At 41.4% G+C, this 23,401-nt stretch overlaps 1 protein-coding gene across 3 annotated transcripts in view; it reads right to left on the reverse strand.

The window, feature by feature from the left end:
- Positions 1–23,401, reverse strand: part of NF1 (neurofibromin 1) — a 206,496-nt gene that overhangs the window by 154,829 nt on the left and 28,266 nt on the right. For all 3 annotated transcript variants that reach the window (XM_066578842.1, XM_066578839.1, XM_066578844.1), the window contains exons 5-12: positions 17,773–17,879; positions 17,611–17,678; positions 17,372–17,447; positions 15,911–16,068; positions 15,378–15,551; positions 14,495–14,623; positions 9,848–9,922; positions 3,513–3,635 (exon numbers count right to left, since the gene is read on the reverse strand). In XM_066578842.1, the coding sequence (XP_066434939.1) occupies positions 3,513–3,635; positions 9,848–9,922; positions 14,495–14,623; positions 15,378–15,551; positions 15,911–16,068; positions 17,372–17,447; positions 17,611–17,678; positions 17,773–17,879 (910 nt within the window). The remainder of the gene's footprint in view (positions 1–3,512; positions 3,636–9,847; positions 9,923–14,494; positions 14,624–15,377; positions 15,552–15,910; positions 16,069–17,371; positions 17,448–17,610; positions 17,679–17,772; positions 17,880–23,401) is intronic.

The raw sequence follows: 23,401 nt of genomic DNA on the forward strand, positions 1-23,401 counted from the left end.
TGTGTGTGTGTCCTAAGGGGCTGCAAACAAATTTTCATGTAGCGCAGGAAATGCGTCATATTTGGAAAGATTACACCAAGGGGCTAGATCTTGTATGGAAATTATTTTTGCAGTTGTGGGGAGCACGATTTAGGAAGGATGGCGTGGGGGGGACCAAGCTGAACTTTTGCACCCGGGGCCCTAAACCTTTAGGTACGCCCTGGAACACAACGATTGTATAGCTACAACACCCCACAACACCTCGAGCGACAAATGTACACAACCATTCCTCACTATAGCTGATGAAGAGAACCTGTTTGCATATTTGTAAATAATAGGCCAAATATACACTAAGGCCCCCTGCATGTGGGTGGAAATTCCCTAGCGGGAAATTCTGCAGTGGAATTTCCCACAGAATTTCCGCCTGTGCCCACCTGCATAGGATTGCATTACAAACCGCAATCCTATGCACACAGCCACACACAAACACGCACGGAAAACAATTCGCGGCATGTTCTTTTTCTCTGCGGGGCTCGCAAAGGCCCGCACAGAAAGGTCAGTAGTAACAGGCCGGCTCCCCTCTGCGCCGGCAGCTGGCGCATAGCAGAGAAGTAAGACGCCGGGAGCGGGTGAGCTGCAGGTCTCTGCAGGAGCACGGGTCCGCATCCCTCTGCAAGAATTTTCGCAGCGGGATCTAACCCGGCCGTCTGCAGGCGGCCCAAATCAGTTGTAAAATTCCCGGCTCCAAAATTTTTTTACATTTTGTTGGCCAGTGTCATCGTTCGGTCATTGGTTCATGTTTAGACCAAATAACTGTTAACTTTCACTTGTTTGAGCAGTAATCATTCCATTAGTGTTCCCTACAGCAGCGAACCAGTTTGCAGTTTTCATTTTTAAATATCAGGTTTCGAATTGTAAGAAGTGATTTGCTTGGCTGCTTAAAGCATCACTGACACTTCTTCCTGGGAAACCTTTTAGACCCAATGTGCTATGTTTTAGAAGACTTGATAACGTAAACAAATGTGGTAGGTATTGAATTAAGAACATCTGAATGTAAAGACTGTAATAATGTAATGTTCTTAAAGGGGTTCTCCATTAGTATTAAAAAAAAACCTTAATAGTCCATGACTTTTCAAATAACTTGTGCTTATGTAATAGCCAGAGTGATAACTAGCAAAAGTGTAAATCCCCATCTAAAAAGACCTTTTTTGTACTGACAAATCACTCTAAAGTGTCGGTCACTAGGGCATGTCCCTTCCTTCTAATTTTTTGCCCACTGCCTGTTGTCAAGTGATGTCCTGTCTCTTGTAACAAAGATAAGACAAAAAGTGGAGAATGGTGAACACTTGCGCTGCACATAAAGGTCTATGGAGAGATAATGGTGGGGGTGGAGTAACAGACTCACACAGACATTGCTGTTCAAGCTAAGGGCGAGTTATTTACCATCTCACAGCTACTGGAATCACATCTACACTGCTCAGTACTTCGCTAGTATCCTAAATAAAGCCAGAAAGCAGAATCTGCTGTTTTCTCCATGTGCAGTTTATAGAACACATCATAACATTTACATTCCGTCCTCTATTGCAGAAAGCTGAAAACTAGATATTCAGCTTGTACAGGTGGAAAAATGGTGAAAACACAAAATACAAGTCACATAATGCTCAGAAATAGTGCTGTTCCTCATGTAGACACAGCAGCTTATATGGAAAGTTATCTGAAAAGTTACTTTAAAGATGTTGTATTATATTCTGTAGCGCTTCAGTAACCCAAAAAGCACATCATCTCCGAAGGTACAGGAACTCTATGTTCACATGACAACTGTGCAACAAAACCCTACGCATACTTTCCGTACTTCTAATTTCTGATTATGCTTCTATCTGCCTATGTGCAGCCGTGGTCCCTGGAATCTACTTTTGGGGACGGAACTGCCAGATTAGAAAAAAATAAATAAAAATGCAACACTTGTACAATAAACAAAAAAGCTATAAAGCTTTATTCAGTGAATAATGCAATGCTTTAACCCTAAATGGCTTTTTTTAAGCAAGCAATTTGGGGGCTAAACTGCTACGAAGAATAGATTAGGTGTCTGTATGTGTGCTCTTTTTAATTACATTTCCTAAGGAGAACCCCTTTATATAAAACATGGATTAAAAAAAACACTATTTAATCATCAATGGACATGCCTCAGGGAAAGAGACTATTGACAATGAATAAATCATCAGTCGCATGTGGTGTTCAGTCTACGTAAGGGCAGTCACTGCAGTAGTAGAAATAGGACAATCTTTTCTTTAAAAAAACATAATTAAAACATGGAATCAAATGTTGACAAATAAGTGCAGGGACCATGACTAAAGTACAGCTATGTAGTTTTTTGCACAAAAAGTACTGACATACGGTATATAGCGGCGTGCCTCGTTACATAAAAGCACTAGTAAAGACATGCTGCTTGCTGTATTTGAAATGAAATGACGTGACTATCGTGGTAACTATACACAGAAAAGTCAAGCAAAATCAGAAGCCTTTTCTGCGGTAGTTACAATGGGTCATACTTACAGCAACAGAAGCCCACTGCCATGCAAAACAGTGACTGGTTGGCATCTGATCATGTGACCGACAGCAGCCAATAAAAACAAAGCAAGCAGAAGACAAAGCACCACCAATCAATGACAGTTGCCACATACAACACCCACTCCAAGACGATCATATCTCAATAACATTAAATCTATTTCAAAGACTTGATACTAAAAGACGATTACGTCTACAGTTACCGGTATCTTTAGAAGAATCTGATTGATAAGAAAGAATGGGATAGAAAATGGGTTGACTGCTGCCAAACTGCTAGTCGCCATCTCTGCAAGCAGCATGGTGACAATCCAGTTTTTAGCTTAACCCCCGTGTGGTACCAGTGGCAACGGACAAGCCTGGAGCCAAGTGGACCTCATGGTACCACACGAGGGTTCAAGTCCAAGTCATGGTTAACAGCCTGGTTGCTAGAGTTAAACCACTTAACGAGAAGTCTGTCCAAGCACATTAGGCATCCAGCTCAGGCCAAATTAGCAAAGGGTTGAGAATAGAGAAGGGGCGGACTACACCTCCCTCTTTATGCCATGTTAATTATACTTTAAATGTGAAGTAAACTTAAAGAATACCCAACTAAACAGACAATAAATCTATATCATATGATTGGAATAAATTGCAAACGGAAAATTAAATATCTGTAGAATCCAGTAGCATCTCAGAGAGTAGTAATAAAACGGCTCTGGATCACTATTAATTTCGAACACATGCTCCAAAAACGTGAACAAAAATGTATGAACTGGGACAAATATCACATAAAACCAACATTTTACAAGCCTACAGCATTAAAAAGGAAAAAAAAACAATGAAAACCTTAAAAGCATGAACCAAATAAAGAATGCATTTGTCTTTAGTGAGAAGATATGAGCTAAGGAGAAATGATATGGCCACGAAGAATATGTAATGAAGGCTCCGAACACAAAACTAAACCCACACACTTAAAGGACATAAGTTACCGGCGTCAGACGGATTGCTGTATGTAACTGCATGACAATTTTTAGCGTTTCAGCAAACATGCTGCGGAGTTCTCCTGAGTAGCAATATACAGCATCGATCTTGGGCCACCAGTCCAGTGCAGACTTCAGGGATGAAACAGGAGAGATAAAAGGCAGGGTTACATTCTTCGAGGAAAAGAAAAATCTAATAAGTAGATAAAAACCTAATAAAAGAATAGCACCTTCCTCAGCACAGAGATTCATTGCTAAACCCACTCATTATCTTTTACAGTGGTTTCACACAGTGTTTTTTTTTTATCTTAAAAAAAAAACAAAAAAAAAACAGCATTTTTTTCTGGCAGTTTTTTGAGCCAAAACCGGAATTGGATTCAAAAGAAATAGGAGACATAAATGAAGGGCTTGTATATTTCTCCTTCCTGCTGGATCCACTTCTGCCTGTGGTTTTAAAAAACTGCGGTGCCTTTCTTCCCAAACCATGCTGTGACGTCACCCTAAGGCCGGTTGTACATGGGTGGATTTGAATTGCGGAATTTGCGATTGTCATCTGCACACATGATCCGATTATGCGCACATTGAACGAATAGAACATTCACATATCGTCTCACATGATCGGACAGCTATTGCAATTTCTGCAAGCGAATTTAAAATCGCAGCATGTTCTATTTTTCGCTGTATTTGCATGGACAGCTTCCATTTAAGTCAATGGAAGCCGCCCGACCTGTGGCCGATCCACAATTAACATTGCGCTAGGCCGCGGGTACCTGCGTCATTGCCTAGCGACAGTGCGGGAAACACAAAGATTTAAGAAAAAAACAAAACACTCTTCTGCGCATTACCGATCGTGAGCCGCCATGGTCATCCGCAATACAGCAGAAAGCAGGTACGCAGGGTTGCCGTCCGCAGTCAGAGGGGATTCCGCTGCGGCTCCCGCATGCGGAATGTGACCCACTCATATGCAGCCGGCCTACGGAGGCATTCATGCGTAGCTGATTTGCTGCAGATTTTATTGCGGATCTGCAGTAGATTTCACGCCTTCAAATTGAATTTCGCTGAAAGGGTGAAATCTGTAACGTTTGAGCACACCCTAAAAGTGCTCCAGAAGTTCAATTCATGGCCATTCCATACTGCCAAAAAACTTCCACAAGTGAGAGTAGTACTTTGTAATTCCAATTTCCAATCCCACTAAAAACTGCAGCCTTTATTCTGTCTTTTGTTACAAAATAATACGATACAACCAGGTCTATTTGACCATTTGCTCGTATTCAGAATTTACTAGAATTGGGATTTATTCCAGGGTTCTCATGTGTCTGTGCAGAGTACGGTATCAGCCTTTAGGCACCAGATAATTTGTGTCACTGATGACAGTTAACAGGCTGATGAGTCAGTGGTATCGGATACAATGATGTGGGCATTCTGCTGGCAAGCCCTTCTGTGCAGCTGGTAAGATTACTTCCTGTCGGGTCCTATTACTCTAAAAGCTTCCTTACAGTGAGATCATTAATGAAGCTATGGAAACTGCAGGAGACTGAATTCTGATACTCATACTAGCACTGCAGATCCCCAGTTACAGTATATGCAGGCAATCATAGCAATAGACTATGAAATTATATTATATATACACATATACATATTCACTCATTGTCAAAGACAAAACAAAAAAAAATCAAGCACCTAGAAGTAGTTGTCGGAATCAAATGAAACTTTATATTTGATTGTAACGTTAATATAAGTGATGACAATATCAGAGCAAGAGGATAATTTATTGTGGAAAACCAACCCCTTGAAGCCGTGTTTCCCAGCTCCAGTCCTCTATGCACCCCAACAGGTCATGTTTTCAGGATTTCCTCAGTGTTGCACAGGTGATGTAATTATTGTTGGTGCCTCAGACTAATTACCACAGGTGTTCTTGCTATAGGATATCCGGAAAACATGACCTGTTGGGGTCCATGAGGACCGGAGTTGGGAAACACTTCCTTGAAAGGAGGCTCCAGTACCCTGTTGTATCGCCTCTAGCTTGTATACAAGATGTGATACGGGCAGGCATGCAGGCTCCAGTACCCTGTTGTATCGCCTCTAGCTTGTATACAAGATGTGATACGGCCGGGCATGGAGGCTCTAGTACCCTGTTGTACCGCCTCTAGCTTGGATGTAAGATGTGATACGGGCAGGCATGGAGGTTCTAGTACCCTGCTGTACTGCCTCTAGCTTGGATACAAGATGTGATACGGATGGGCATGGAGGCTCAAGTAGCCTGTTGGGCCGCCTCTAGTTTGGATACAAGGTGTGATACGGGCAGGGATGGAGACTCTAGTACCCTGCTGTACCGCCTCTAGCTTGGATACAAGATGTGATACGGGCGGGAATGGAGGCTCTAGTACCCTGTTGTACTGCTTCTAGCTTGGATACAAGATGTGATACAGCCGGGCATGGAGGCATACAGGTTCCATAAGGTATCCTGCAGCACATCGGTCCGCATTTGCTGCCACGGAAGTGTGACAATGTTGTGGAGACATTCCTGTGACCCTTGTGTGAGCGGCCGACCATAATCCTGCTGGACAATGCCTCCTGGAAGCCGCCATGAGAGGAACACATGTGGCTGCAGGATGTCCTAAACATATCGCTGAGCTGCCATTGTCCCTCATACCACTACTAGTGGCGACCGGCTGTCATAAGCGACACCTTGGGTGGTTGCATGGTTACCTGAGCAACTGTACTGCCCAGCATACACTAGTCTGTCTTCAAACCATGTAAGGATTAGCCTGCCGACCAGACCTTACATATTACTTCCATAAATATATGTGTTAACATAAAAGTCACTTTACCAAGCAATTTAAGTTCCACAGGATAAAAAGGAAATACAAAACCATATTTCTAAAAAAGAATAATTAAAAGGGTGTTGCCATAACAGTTATTGCAGATTGCTAGTATATCCAATAACGTTCTGTCCAGTGAAGGACCCAACTCTGGGACCCCGGCCAATGCTAAGTGAAGGGGCTGCAGAGCTAGTTTAATGCTACAGCCCCTTCACAGTCTTTTCCTGCACAGTGACACTTGGGGAGTTGTGTAGGTAGAACCTGGGAAACAGCAGCAAGATTAATACGGCGCCCCCTTCACTCTCTAGACAACCCCATCTCATAGTGGGAAACCACCTTTTAGCATTCAGTTTTATATGAAAAGCTAATTCAGCTATTAGTAAAAAAAATTCTTTAAAAAAAAAAAAAAAAAAAAAAAGATATGTAATAGAAGACAAATCAAGCAAAAAAAAAAAAATAATTGTGCTGCAAGGAAAAGAAGAAAAAAAAAGAAAAATTAGACGATAGCTCACCTGGGGTTGTTTCACAATGGTGAGTGTGACGCGCATGTAATGTAGCGGAGCTGTGTGTGGTGTGCGTGACATGCATGTAGCAGAGCTGTGTGTGTGACATGCATGTGGCAGAGCTGGGTGGTGCATTGTGCCACCAATAACACTAGTGCTATAATTTCCAATAAGTACTAGTCATTTCAGAAAAAGCTGTGGGCGGATGTTGCACTCCTAGGTTTCTTTTGTTTCCCTCTCAGAACGCTCATCCAATGTACCCTGTGCAAGTGTGAAAACGTACTTCTAGGACACCAATTCCTATTTGCTGGTCTCTACAACTGCAGGAATTTTTCACGAGAGAGCCCAGGTTGCCTGACTAAGCATGTGTGACCACCACCCAGGACACATGACTTTGTAGTCCTGAGCGGGAATAAAGAGAGCACCAGGGGCCGCATAACAAGTATGTAATGGCAAGATCTACCCACAGGAGCATTTTCTAAAAGTGATTGTAATTGAAAACTTATTTTTGTGTGATGTAACATAATAAAATAATAATTATTTGTGGGACAATCCCAGAGGTTTCCTGGTTTTATGTTAATAAATCCTAATCATTGTATAATGCAACTTTCTAACATCCTTTGTTTCAATTCCTCATTATTTTAAAGAGTTTAGTTTGCTACGAGTAAGGCAGGGCTAACACAAGCGTACTTCATGGCGTGCTGCCTGCAAGATATACGTGTGGCATAAAGTACGCAATGACATTGCGTACTTACCATGTGCCACCAATCGCCAAGTACTATCTTGGCATGTATGTGCACATAATATGCACCAAAATACTATTTGCTGCAATTTTTCTTGCGCACATATTTGTGTGAGCGGCAACGTGGCTGCCTATGGGAGATTGGTACAGCGTATTCCGTATTTCCACTCTGTGTAGCAGCATCCTTAACACTACATGCACTGCTCCCCTGTACAAACATTCTTCTATGCACAAATGGGAAGATGGCTAGGTAAGAATTTTCCCTTACAAACCATGCAACAGGATTTGGTCCTTATACACCCTTTACTAAGAAAACCAATACAAAATCTAAATTGCCTGATACCACATGCCCGCTCTTTGCCATAAATTTAACCCTAGCTTTCCAGATTTATCCTGGAGAAGCCCATCTCTCAATCACCTCTTCTGGGACAGTTACCTCCTCCTATCCTTCTGGCTATCAGCAGGAAAAAAATTCACGCAATCAGCAAAACATATGCCCCACATGTACACCCCTATCCAAGACAAAACTAATATTTTATCAGATTATTAACATACTGCGTGGCAACTTTAAATCTCTAGGGTCACTCCACAGGCAAAATATGTACTCCACACTCATTAAGGGGGGTGTACGAAACTTATGCATAGCCCTGGTACCCCTAAAGACATCATCTGTGTGGTGAAACATTTCTGGTGGACTGCACTAGTGGTGATTCCCTATGACTGCAGCCTAGGGTCACATCAATATATAGATATGCAGATTCATATGAGAATAGAGATTTAAATATTGACACTGTGCATCATTTTAGGTTTCATGCACACCCCTAATTGGGTGCCGATTACACATTTCATTTCGGGAATGACTCTGGAATTGTAAAGTGTCCCTAAAATGTCTTAACAAAGTTCTTAGTATTATAGTTTTACGTTGGATAGGGGAGTATTTATTGGGCTCAAGTTTTTCTGGTTGAGGCAAAGTTTGTATTTATTGGCCAATTGTGGTGCCCTTCATCCTTCTATTATCTATCTGGCTAGAGGTGAACTTACTACTTCAGATTGTTTTCTCCAACGATATCCCTATGGATCCACTAACCTACATATTAAATGTTCCCCCGAGAACGCTCTTCAAAATTAATGACAAGGCTGCTCTTCCATATTCTTATGGCAGCCAAATTTTTTACTGCGTTTTTCTGGAAACGCTCTGCACCACCTTCTCTATTGGACTACTGTACCCATATGAAAGGGGTTTTCCAGGCAAAAACTATTGATGACCTATCGTCAGGATAGGCCATTAATAGTGAATCGCCAGGGTCCCAATGCTTGGGATCCGCAGCCCACTTTCTGTGCTGCGGGGCAGAACAGTGTCATAAGGGACAGCAGTGGTAAAGTGGCATTTCCGGCTTCTTTCCCATTAAAGTCAATGGGAGCTTAAGCCGGCTGTTGCACTTCCGCCTTCGATACCAGGGTTGGGCACGGAAGTGTAATAACCACTACATATCCCATTGACTTCAATGGTAGTCAAGCCAGCTATGCCACTTCTGCTGCTGTTCCCTAGGATTCACAGACGTTCCCTATGATGTACTGACAACAATCCAGCCAATCAGAACCTCCTCATCTCTGAGGGTCTCATTCAAGAGGGTTTCATTCCATAACTGTTAGATTATAAACTAGGATTGTAATATCACTAACTATTTATCTTTCTACAGATCAGCACAGGGACCCCTTCTCTCGACCTTGTATATTTACTTTGTATCATTTTCCTGAGAAGTCGATATACTTTCTCAAAGATATTACTGTTATAGGCCGCATGCACATGGGCGAGTCGGATTCTGCGAATGCAGAATTCGGCTCAGGCAGCAGCGGTGTCCACGCGTACCTGCTTTTTCTTCTTTCTGTACTGCGGATGGTCCGCACTGCTCACTGTCGCACATGTGCAGTACAGATTTTTTCCTAAACTCCTGCTTTTTCGGTGGAATCCACGGCCCATCTGCAATGTTTCCTGCGGAATTTGCAGGAAAATGGAGCATGCTGCGATTTTTCATCCCCGAGCGGAAGCTGTAATTGGCTTCCGCTCATCTGCATGAAGAATCACTTTTGCATTGCATTCTATGGATGGCATTTACTGTGGAATCTGGAGGCGATCGCCCGCAATTCAAATCCGCCCATTTGCATTCACCCTTACTCATGGCCTCCTTGTAACCATTACTTTAATTTTTTTTTTTTTTTTTAAGTAGTTGAAGAAAAAAAAAAATTGTATAACCTTATCAAAAAGTAAATACTTACGTTTGTGATAATTCTATGCAAAGAATTAACCAGCACAAAATGAAATGTTGAAGGCGAAGACTGTGCCAAGCAGATCTGTAAAGAAACAAAAATATTCCAATGTAATTAGAGAGGCAATACAAAAACATTAAAATTTAGAAAAAAATTCTATGAGGTTATAATACTTGAATGATTTTAAAGGGTAGTCCCATTGTCAAACAGGTGTAGCTTCCGTCAATAAGGGAGTCAAGTCTGCGTGTACTTAGAAAGAGCTGTTTCATACGAGCATACTGTAACACGTAACGGGGATGGGACATGCTACAGATGGCATTACAACCATCTCATCAGTAATCCATCATTGTTTCATGTGCATTTGCCTCCATGTTTGCTGTCAATGGTTTATTTTCTACAGGCAAATACTAATCTGTATTTGCTCAATTGAAAATAATACCAATGAATGCAAACATAGTGGAAAAAATGTATCACATACTACCTTTTTAAAACAAGATTGTGAAAAATAAGGCCATATGAACAGATACAGATTTACATTACTGCCGTGTTATGTTCTTCAAAATAAAGATTGAGAACGTGCCGATCCGAAGGAAGCCTGAAAGGTACCTTTACACAGGACGACTGTCGGGCACGAGAGCACCAGACAGCCATCCCACGGACTACCAGGACTATCGCTCCTGTGCTTCACACAACCGAGTGGTGGAACAGATAAGCGCAGTGTAGTGGATTACAACACAGCGCTACCTCTACATCAACTGACAAGCTGCTGGGAGATGAGCTGGGCTAGATGCCTAATTGTACTATGGGTAGGTGGGTGGGGGAAAACTGATGTCAATGGAGAGCGCAGCATGACAAAATAGTACTACAAGGTGCCAGATCCTAGGCCATGAAAACGGGTTTGATGGTCAGCATTTCCACAAACCGCAAAATTTTACCGCAATTTGTGCTGCGTTTTTAAGTGCATGTTACAGCTTTTGACAGCATTTTTTTTAACGCAGCCCATCACTGTCAAGGGTGATGAGGTGTGTTAAAAACCGGTAAAACGCTCAAAAATAGAGCAGACAAATCTTGGAAATCGAGCACCGGTCTGAGGGGCCCCACTGAAATGAAATACCGGCGTTGTATCGCAGTTAATCATGGTAAAATGTATCCTGTGCGAGATCGGCCATACTGACGGATTTTGCTAATCTGTCAATCTTCTAATCTGTAATGCCTTGGAAAACAAAGCAAGCATAGAAGAAATCAGAGATATTTTATGAAACCGAATTACAAAACGTCCTTTCCATTTAAAAATAAATAAATAAAAAAAAGTGTGAAGGCGTACATAGCCTCCAAGTATAAAAAGTAGTAATTAAATAAACCACCCAAAAAAAATATATAAAACGAAATTTTAAAAATTGTTACAATTGTTTTTGTTTTTTTTTTAGTTTTAGATATTTTTTTCGGGCGATTTATTTTATTTCTACTTTTTTTTTTATACTCATGGCCTATGTACACCTTGCTTTGTTATTTGGGTTATACACAAATCAGTACCACAATGTACTCTATTATTGTAGAAGAAGAAAAAAACCTAAGAATTTCGACATTTCGTTTTTCTTTTACTACTCTGCTTCAAAAAAAAAAAAGCAAGAAAAACAAGACCGAGTACAAAGTGATCAAAGAGTTGCAAGCACTCTAAAATGGTACCAATGAAAACCGCAGCATCTCTTGCAAAAGTTAAAACGGAAAAAAAAAAACAATGGTGGAATTGTTAATTTTCCATTTCTCCCCAGAAAGACTTAAGAGGTTACCCAGTCACCGAAGCACCATTGCCCCTAACTAAGGCCGTCTGCAGACGGCCAGGTCAGATCCCCTGCGAGAATTCTCGCAGCGGGACCCGACCCGCGCCCCTGCAGAGACCAGTGCGGCTCTTACCTTCTCCCGCAGCTCCGGCGCTGTGATGTGTCGGCTGCCACCCAGCCGGCGCATGCGCAGAGAGGAGCCGGCCCGTCCTTACTAACATTTCTGTGCGGGCCTCTGCGAGACCTGCACAGAAATAGAACATGCCGCGATTTGTTTTCCACGTATTTTCACACGAACAAATTGCGGCCATCTACATAGGATTGCGTGTTGTAATGCAATCGTATGCAGGCGGGCACGGGCGGAAATTCTGCGGGAAATCCCACCGTGGAATTACCGCCCGTGTGCAGGGGGCCTATCTGTGTTAAAGGGAACCTGTCACATCCCTACAGCACCAGAAGATAAGGGGGCACAATCTGAGATTAGCTGGGGAAAATATCAGGAAGCTCAGCAAATATTAGCTTAGTGATAGTGTAGTAGATGCTTGGAACAAACTTCCAGCAGGAAAATCAGCAATAAATGAATGTGAGCGGCCAGGGATAAGAGTAGATCTATCCTTCGAGAGAAATAATATAAGGGCCGGCTAGATGGACCATGTTGTCTTTAACGACTGTCAGTTGTCTTTGTTTCTAAGTTACAGTGCTGTTAGGGGGTGAGAGAGAGTTGGGTGATGTATTTATTTGTTTACTCACTTGCGCGATCCAGTGAGCTCACCTGGTGAAGATCGCGTGGCACAGGAAAATCTGACTTTCAGAGTCCTGTGGGCATGCTCCCCCAATACAAGTCTACAGGACTTCCAGGCGAGTATGCACCTCTTTTTTTATTTTAGCTCATGCCCAGCCCTTAAATATGTTTATAGTAAAACCACACAACCCCTTTAAGGGGGCCGTGAGGTTACACCGCGCACTTTGACTACATTAAAAGTCATTGCGAAATTTGTTATAAGGACGAATGATGAAATTCAGTTCTTGAGTAGAGATTTGGGGGAATGTTTGCAGCTTTGGTCTCCATTTTAGTAGTGAAAGACTACAGTTCTGTCTAGGGTTCATCTGGACACAGTTTTCAGTGATCCAGATAGTACCCGGGGATGGAAAGGAATAAGTGAACGAGCCAAAGATGACACTTATGCTGGCTGAAACTGAATGACGAAAAAAACGAAAAAAATCGTTCAGTCGCTGGCTCAAATTTAAAGCGAACAATTATAGTTCACTTTCGCTCGTTTGAATGTTTTGTTTTTTTTTGTACGGAAATAATTCTGTCTAACATGTAGCATTCAGGTGATCATAGATAGAGGTAGATGATTGGTTAAATGAACAAATCGCATGGCAAACAATCATTTTGTGAATGCAGACAGACATTTTAGTCAAGATTGGCCATAACAGATGTTCAGCCTATCCATACATGGAGTGTCTCCAGGCAATAGACAAAATCTCTGTGGGAACATTCCTTCAATCAATCATTGTTCGTGGATTAAAGATTGGTTGTCCAATTATCAGAAATAAAAATTCAGACACGGCAGACTTTATTCCAGATGACAGATTCATGGGTTGACTAAAATGATCTTTTATTGTTAACTTTTACCTGACTAATAAACGTTTTGGTTTAAATCAGACATCTTCATCAAATTTAGTCTAATATGCATCGACGCCTTAAACAATCAGGATCTCCTATTGACCCTCAGTCTGAAGTGTCTACAAAATGTGATATGTAAAAGCTGCAGAAAACCAATAGAGCAAAATGTTTAATCAAATCCTATTGCAAAAATGCTTGTCAGCCCAAAAAACATGCGTTTACTGTATTTTTCCGTGTATAAGACGTGTTTTTTTGACGTTTTTCCGGGTTAAAAATCTAACTGCATCTTCTACACAAGGGGGCTGGGTTTAGCAGGAGGTTTCTCTCGGGTGTCTAATACTACTTACCCAACAGCTGGCGGTCAGGTCACTCACACTGGTCTCCGTCGCTGCTGCAGCAGTTCTTCCTGGAAGGATTGGTTAATCCCGTGCCGAATCAGCCAATGAGAGCAAGCGCTGGATTAACCAATCGCAGGCATTGAATGACATCATACAGTATCTGAAAAAATGTCCCCAAAAGACGTCCATAGCCTTCAAATACTTAAAGGGGTTGTCCCGCGGCAGCAAGTGGGTCTATACACTTCTGTATGGCCATATTAATGCACTTTGTAATGTACATTGTGCATTAATTATGAGCCATACAGAAGTTATAAGAAGTTATTCACTTACCTGCTCCGTTGCTAGCGTCCTCGTTTCCATGGAGGCCGTCTAATTTTCGGCGTCTAATGGCCAAATTAGACGCGCTTGCGCAGTCCGGGTCTTCTTCTTTTCTCAATGGGGCTCCGTGTAGCTCCGCCCCGTCACGTGCCGATTCCAGCCAATCAGGAGGCTGGAATCGGCAATGGACCGCACAGAAGCCCTGCGGTCCACCGAGGAAGAAGATCCCGGGCGGCCATCTTCAACCGGTAAGTAAGAAGTCACCGGAGCGCGGGGATTCAGGTAAGCGCTGTCCGGTGTTCTTTTTTAACCCCTGCATCGGGGTTGTCTCGCGCCGAACGGGGAGGGGGGGGGGGTTGAAAAAAATAAAAACCTGTTTCGGCGCGGGACAACCCCTTTAAGAAATTACATAGAATTATTTTTTTAAAAATCAGATATTACAATATTAACAAAATCCTGATCTTTAAGACCGCAGCTACAAGGGAGGGGTGAAACATTCACTTCATATCAGCTTAATGATTAAAAAAAAATTTAAAAAAATGAACGTCTGTTATAAATGCAAATTGAATAAACATCACAGAAAACATACTTTGAAATGCTGGTTGTTGTGAGGGTTGATCCTAAAGCAAGAGACAAGGCAGTCAATCATAAGATCCACATCTGCATTCTGGTTTCCTGCACCTCTAGAGAAAGGTTTGCTGGGATTGAACAGCAAATTCTAAGACAACAAAAAGTGCATGTTAATCATTTTTAAGACAATCAGCAGTAAATAAATAGAAATTACCAGAGAAATTTAAAAGAAATCTGAAAAAAATGCAACAGTTGTATTGAGAAACAAAAATAAAATAACTAGGAAACATTGTTCATTCATAGATAGATAGATAGATATAAAGATAGATAGATAGATAGATAGATAGATAGATAGATAGATAGATAGATAGATAGATAGATAGATAGATAGGAGATAGATAGATATAACAGTTTAAAGTATTATATACAAAGAACTCTTTATACATGGGGAATGTACAGTGTCATAATAAATTAGTTGCCGGCTTCTACACAAGATTTCTCCTTCACCATCAGGCACATTAAAAGACGTGTGCCTTTGCTAGCACGCAGCTGACCAGCATGCGTCTTTTAACATGTGTCTGATGTTGACTATTTGAAATAAAGAATCAAAGGAGAAATCTCGTGTAGCAGCTGGCAACTTTTTTATGCATTGGATTTATTGTTTGTTGCTGGCCAAGACTCCACACAGAGATCCCAAGGAGCAGTGGTTTCCTAAAGCCCAGGATGACTGTGAGCCTTTCATATCCTTTTTGGAGCTTTAAAGTTCAAGTGTACATTCCCTGTGCATGAAAATCAGTACAGCTTGAGTTCATTGTGCACAGACAATACATTTCTAAGATAACATGAAAGGAGGCTATGAAATAGTTGTGAATAGGTCAAAAGTGTAGTACAGTCACACTTACCTTCAAGTCAATGACTAAAGATTGGACAAGATGAAATATGACTGAATTATCCTCCCAATTGACATATGTGGAAGCCTTGCACAACTTGACACAAGCAATTGCAGCACTTTCAGTCAGTGGTTTTCCTACTCCATGCCCAGTTAAAGCTTTCCTGAGGTTTTCAAGAAACAGTTTCTGCAAATATAGGGTTTTCAATTATGAAAAGCCAATATAGCTTATAGCTTGTGAGCATGATGGACTGCATGCATGTATAGAAATGAGTTCTACAGTAACCCAGCTTTGTAGTGCATATTAGGCATAAGTGGTAAAGAGATTAGAGGTGACTTGTATCACAGTTGTCTGAGGATACTATACCACTTTAATTAACACTTAGCTCATATGTCAGGGAATTAATACAAAGTATCACATCTACCTACTTATTTTTCAAGATTTTCAAATTTTAGGTATGTTTTACATTTCATTGAAGGGTACACAATCTAATAATTGTATAGAAAATGCAATAAACCACAGGGATAAAGCTTTACTCCCCTCACCTTGTTCATTTTGTTTTCTTCTACAACTTCTTTAGAAATGTCCTGGATAATTTCAGGACACAGAACTAGCAAAATTATCTGCAAGGGCCACACAGCTACTTTTCGTTTGTTGCTTTCAGCAAAACTGTCCACCAGGTCAAATAACTTTTCTGCACAGTCTGGAAGAGGTCAAAATAGAAAAGAAAAAGTTATAATCGCTAAAATACATAATATTCAGAAAAACATCTTTAGATGAGAAAGCTACATTTGTGAAGGAGTGACAATTTAGCTTTTCTAGAGCATATGGAACATAGAAATATTTAAAGGCACCACGATAGGCTGGACAGAGCCTGTGAGCCCACGCCTTTTAGAGCAGCCATCAACTGGGTGACTAATGTTGCGGCTTGCCTCCTGTGATGTAGCAAGCAGGATCGGATGAAGAGCGTGCTACTGAAAAAATCTTATCGAAGAGGGAGAAAAGCTTCCGTCTGGCCCTAAACAGCAGCCAGGGACGGGAGAACGCGGAGTCTACCATGTAACCCAAGAAGAGCATCGCTTGTGGGGGGCGAGTAGTCTACCATCCAGTGGATAAGAGAGTAAGAGATTAGGAGTGAGAGGAAGGAGAGAATATTTACCTAACATATTCTCACAACCATAGAAGAGACTCCTATACTCAAGCAACATGCTTCCCTGAGCTCAACTACGCTTTGCAGAGGGAGTGTGCTCACCGCAGGGGACATGCTATGGCTGGCAGGGCATGGTCAAACTGGTGTTAGACTGTACCTCCTTTTCTTCTGAAGGTCGGACTTACAATAGGGCGTTGGCTCTACACAGTTAGCCCTCCTCAGTGGGGTAACAGGGAGAATCTAGTGCCTCCCTTGTATTCTCGAAGGAAGTCATAGAAAAAGTACCGAAGACTGGTAACCGAGAGGTCTGCCTCTTATGGACACTAAGCTAAAACGGATCAGCTTGGTGGTTGCAGGAGGGGGTATAGCTGGTAGGCAGTGCTACCACTTTTTCTGCTTGGTGACAGCCTCTATACCCATGTGAGCTTGGTCACGGCCGAGAAAAAAAAAATTGACTTGGATATTTTGGGCTACAATCAGTGTGTAAATTCTTTAGACTGCCTTAACACGCTGCAGAATTTCCATTTGCCAAATCACTGCAGAAATTCCACAGCATTTACAAAACAAGTCATAAGGAAGAGGATTTTGAAATATCTCCTTCGCATGGTGCAGAAAATTTCTCCAACGAATCTGAAGCCTTTTTGAAAAATGTAGTGGATTCTTAATCCCCAGCATCTTTATTTATACTGCAGACTCAGGCTGCGGAATTCAACCCTTGCAATACAGAAGTTATATCCTGCAGCAGATCTGCAATCATAGTATGACCAAATCGGCACCACTTAGATGCAAATTCTGCCACTGTGGATTTGCTGCGGAATGCCACATGTGATGATGGCCTTATTCTAAGGAGCCTTACCTGCCATATCAGTCTGAGGTCTCTGATACAATTTGGTGAACTCATCAGGATAATTCTCTACCCAATTCCAGAATGCCTGCAAATTGAATGCAAACTTGATATGATTATTCTGTTAAACAGTCACACCATTAGGTTTACTACAAGTTACCCTGTTTGGGCAAAGACAACAGTTTTTCAAGAAAAAAAAGCACTTAATACATAACACTTATTAATACTTATTCACAATAACAGAAATCTACCTTTTCAAGGCTGTTGATCACCGCCAGCTGGGCCACCTTTTTCAGTGATTTAAACTTGAAGACTGTTTCTAAAAAGGAATGAGTCAAGGCTTTATTATAGTAACAAGGAAATCTGCATTGTTTTACAGCAGCCAATGCATACTGTGCTCCCATCCCACTAACCTTGTAAAAGTTTTTTAAGCTTTGCACAGTCCACATTGATGTACTGTATTAAATCTATATCATGAACATCAGCATTGTCCTCTGAGCAAACGGTCAGTTCTTGTAGCCTTCAGAAAAAGAAAGGAGGATGTAAACAAAATCTAGCTATGCCACACAATCCACAGAAATTCTAGAAATGTTCTAGGGTAGTAAAATATCCACCTCAACACAACCTAAACCACTCCACATTATTCTATATATGTTTGGAAACTATTCTGGTCTACAAAAGACCAATACAACTGTATGTAGGAACCACCGAGGAAATATTTTGAATTATGGATTTGACATCGGTGAGAGAAAAGAGTAACCAAACAGCCCATTTACCCCAGGATTACCAGACACGTGTTTGCAATATCTTATAGTGCCAGGCTATGGGGCCATAGGAGATCTAACAAAACGGAAAGCACTTCCACTAAATGGAATGGGTTGAATTGATGACCCCAAACGTATTTCAGTGTAGCAGTCAACATGACACCACAATAAATTTAAAATACTGTCAAAGTTCTTTACATAACTAATTACTACCAACAATAATATAGGGTTGTTTTTGTCATTTGCACTGGCGATGGAAGCTTCCATCAATCTGTAAAACATTAAAAACTCCCATCTATAGATCTGCACTTACTAACTGCTTAAAGCGGTTTTCCAGGGCGAATACTACCTCAGAATAGGTCATCAATAGTTGATCGGATGGGGTATGTTGTTTGGGACCCCAACCAATCAGCTCTCACTGAAATCAACGAAGGCTGTGCCTGCAGTTACAAGCGCCGGCCACTACACAGAGGTCGGCACGGAGACTTCTGCTCCAACCTCTGTGTATTTGCAGTGCTGTCAGCATGCACCCGCTCAGCTGATCGGTCGAGGTCCTGAGTGAAAGACCCCAGCAGATCAATAGTATTCTCACTGGAAAACCCCTTTAATACCACAGATATTTTAAACCTTCCGGACAAAGACATGCACATAAGTAATGCATTATAAAACTTTTGTTTCTTGTATCCTTGTGAAATTCACATTATTTTCTGGAGACAGACGGGCAGATTTCTGAAAACTATCTAAAGGGTCTCTTTGTTGCCCTTTGCATTGCTAAGGTGAACAAAAAGTTTTTCTTTACGATCGTTTCATAAATATCCCCGAGTGTCTTCTTTATAGTGTACATATTAAAAAAGAAATGAAATCCACATTGGAAAATTTATAAAAAGTGTAACCGTTGTAAAATAAAAAATAAGGTATTTGATTCATAAACTTCTTGGAAGTTGAAAGCCAGAAATGTAGCATAAAACACAACTGCACTTTTTTTTTTTTTTTTTTTTAAATTGCCTACTATGTTTTACGGCATAAAATAAATGTATGGGTGAAAACTTTGAAATCCTAACAAAAAAAGAAAACATTTGTTGTCCAGATAACTAGAACTCTGACCCACCCCCCTCCAGTCATTTTATAGGGGTTCTGTGCATTTTAACCCTCCATATTTTTTATAGTAGTTACCCAAACTAGGCTTTTAAAAAAAACTGCATTTTAGCCCACAAATGGGTCACTTTTCAAAAGCAAGATTTGAAGCACCATATGACGTCAGCAAAACTGACAATGCTTCACATTCTGCTAATTCTCTTGTGTACGACGATACCTAATGTGTGTATCATCTACTTATGGAACAGGAACGGCCCAAAACAGGAAGAGTTAAGTTTGACTTTTGGAAACTTTTCATGCCAGGGATTATTTTAGGGCATTTTACAATTTACCGTATATGACAATGTCACAAAAGAACAGATACCAAAAACTTTTCTCTATGGGTGTCTAAAACCACCATGTTATTTTTGGCCAATTTCACATCTGTACCCTGACTGACTTCTGCTCCCTCTTGAGAGCTGAACAAAAATACCTGAACCGTCAGATCTGGCACATGCAGCACCAGACCCCATTGACTAGAATTGGGTACATCTGGCTTCTGGTGGCCCAAAAAATAGTCTCAGACAAATCATCACAGCTTGCCGTGTTATACTGCCTGGGATTTTGTGCCAAAGCTTCTGAAAGAAGCCTGTGACATAAATGTGAATGTTGCCTAAAATTACATTTCTTCACAAATGTTGCATGACACAATAGTAAAACAGCACAGTTTCACATTCTGCTGCTTCTCTTGAGTATGGCTTTCCCTGGTAAGTTATGTGGATGAAACGCACTGCCTGAAATATAGGTAGATCTTTTTGATACGTGAACATTTCTGTTATATTGGCAGAGGCTATACGAGAGATTCCGCTAATATTCATCTATGGATATAATGGGTATTTAATTTATATGTGGACCCCACCACCTCCCCCATTGTGTTCAATAGATTTTTAATAAACAGAAACCTTTGTTTGATTCTGTTCCATTTGGTTTCTGTTTTTTTTTTGTTTTTTGAACAAATGCTGCTGCAAACTGCATTATTTGTTCAGTTGAAAAAAAAATGGCAATCAAATGGAATTGAAGCAAACTGAAAGCTTCACATCTTAATTCAGTTTCATTTCAATTCATCAGCTGCATTTGGAGTCAGGAGACTGAAATTAAAGGTTTACAACAATGAACTGAAAAATAGAATTTTGCCCATTTGATCATTTTTTTGTGCAACACAAAGATGTGTGTTGCAATCTGTATCATGTGGATGATCACTTTTACAACCCATATTCCAAAACGTAGGGACAGTGCGTAAATAAAATATTAAGAAAAAAAAAAAGAATGCAATGATTTGCAAATCTCATATAACCTTATTTTATTCACAATAGAGCACATTTCTGGATCTAGCAAAGACGACCCGGGACAGCTGAGCAGCTAGAATCCTAGACGAGAATTGGACAACATTAATCTTCCCAAAACCAGCAATTGATCTCGTCATTTGCCAGATGTTTACAGACTGTTGTGTAGCCTTCCGTCTTCTTACAATTGTAGACATGGCCCTGGCCCAACTTTTTTTTTTAGATGTGTTGCTGCCATGAATTTTTGAGTTAATTATTTTAAATGAAGTGGAAAAAGGTCTCACTTTCCAACTTCTGTATTCTATGTTCTGTTGTGAATAAAATATGGTCATGAGATTTCCAAATCGGTGCAATCTTTCTCTTCTTTACTTTTACATTTTACACGGCATCCAAACATTTTGTGACATTGAGGTTTGTATATTCCAGTGGTAGAATTGACTTTGCAACAGGTATGGCTGTAGGGGCTGACCTGATAAATCCATGGCCCCCATGAATTTACTGTACTCCATGATATACTCTATCAGCAGTTGCAGCACATTCTCATAGTTGTGGCAGTATAGAAAGTGGTCAACATGAACACATCCTTGTGGCCATTCCTTTTTTTTTTATTGCAAGGATGTTTCCTCTGCAAACCAGCTTCATTCTCCCTTTCTCAGGCACTAGGGCCTGTGGTAAGCCCCTTTGTGTTTCTGCAGATTCTTCCACAAGTCCCTATATAAACCACATATCAGTGTATAGTAGTCAGTATAACTGGTAGCCCTTACTGAATAGAGGCCACATCAAATCCCAGACCAATTTGTCAGTGGCTCCAGTGTAACTGGAACATCCCCAGAGGCCAAGGCTGTAGTCTCTACCTTCATAGATTCAGTAGGCAGAAGTATACCCTGTACTGTTCAAGGTTTTCACATCTTAACTCTGTATTTTTCTCTTTGGGGAATAACCCTGTGGAATGAGAGTCTATCCTTAAAATACATAAGTAGTTCATCCACTTATAGTTTTTTTCAGGGCTATAATGGTTACCAAGGCCCTTATTTTATATAGGAGGTCACAGTCTGGCTCATTACTGGTTGGACCTGGCAGTTGTCATTAAAATGAAAGAAGCGCATTAGCACTTCATACCTGTTTCCACGCATAAAAGCAAGGTATATATAGGTGTGGCGTGTTGCCCAATAGGATGAGAATGAAGGCTTTTCATTACCTTATGTTGAGGATGAGCCAATAAAAAAAAAAAGCAAAGCCCACAACTACACTCCTTGTAAAAAAATAAATCGTAACGTTGGTTCTTTATAGTGAATTAACGTTGATATAAGCGATTACAAAAATAGAGCAAAAAGGATATTTTATTGAGAAAAACTGATCCCTTGAACGGAGGTTCTAGTATCTTGTTGCACCACCTCTAGCTTGGATACGAGATGTGATACATTCAGTCATGGAGACTCAAGTACCCTGTTGTACCGCCTTCTAGCTTGGATACAAGATTTGATATGGACAGGTATGAAGGCTCTAGTACCCTGTTGTACCGCCACCTAGCTTGGATTCAAGGTGTGATACAGGCAGGCATGGAGGGCTCTAGTACCCTGTTGTACCAACCCTAGCTTGGATACAAGATGTGATACGGGTAGGCATGGAGGCTCTAGTACTCTGTTGTACCGCCTCCAGCTTGTATACAAGACGTAACACAGGTGGGCATGGAGGATCTAGTACCCTGTTGTACCGCCTCCAGCTTGTATACAAGACGTAACACAGGTGGGCATGGAGGATCTAGTACCCTGTTGTACCGCCTCCAGCTTGTATACAAGACGTAACACAGGTGGGCATGGAGGATCTAGTACCCTGTTGTACCGCCTCCAGCTTGTATACAAGACGTAACACAGGTGGGCATGGAGGATCTAGTACCCTGTTGTACCACCTCTAGCTTGGATACAAGATGTGATATGGGCAGGCATGGAGGCTCTAGTACCCAGTTGTACCACCTCTAGCTTGGATCTAAGCTGTGATACAGACAGCCATGGGGGGGGGGGGGTCTAGTACTCTGTTGCACCGCCTCTAGCAAAATATGATACCGGCAGGCATATAGGCATACAGGTTCTGCATGGTATCCTGCGGAATATCTGTCCACATTCGCTGTAACTGAGCCCCTAGCTCTAGCAAATTCGTACGCTGTTGAAGTTGGTGTCCCACGTGGTATCATACATGTTCTTTTGGTTATAAATCTGGCAACTGGGCAGCAATGGAAGTGTGACAATGTAAGTGGAGACATTCCTGTGACCCTTGTGTGAGCGGCCGAGCATTATCTTGCTGGAAGCTGCCTCTTGGAAGCCGCCATGAGAGGAACATATCGCTGAGCTGTCATTGTCCCTCATGCCACTACTAGGGGTGACCGACTGTCATATGTGATGGCCCCCAAACCATCACATCAGCAGTGGGCAGTGTGCCGCTTGTATTCTGTGGCAAAGAATATTTTGCAGTACTTCAGCAACATGTCCTGCACTTGTGGACCCTGCAGTGGCACTTTTGAGCTGTTTGTGGTTACAGAAAGCATACCGCTATCCTTGCCATCACTGGTAGAACGCAATTCCACTCCAGAACACAATTCTATCTCCCTTCCTGTATTGTCAGCCAACCCAAGTGAAAAATAAGTATAGAATTGAATAAATGTGCTTTTTGTGTGGTTGACATATGCAGAAGCACTGGTCCTCATCTCCCCTCACACAAAGCAAGAGATGTGAGGAGAGATGGAGAAACGACCTGGAGAATCATGTGGTTCACAAGGAGTCCTCCACATGGAAGATAGAGCTCCTATCTACACAATAGAGCAAGCTCTAGCCTGCTGGTCACGGAGATTATAGAACATAGTTGAC

Source organism: Eleutherodactylus coqui, chromosome 1 (assembly GCF_035609145.1).
Source record: "Eleutherodactylus coqui strain aEleCoq1 chromosome 1, aEleCoq1.hap1, whole genome shotgun sequence".
Lineage (NCBI taxonomy): Eukaryota > Metazoa > Chordata > Amphibia > Anura > Eleutherodactylidae > Eleutherodactylus > Eleutherodactylus coqui.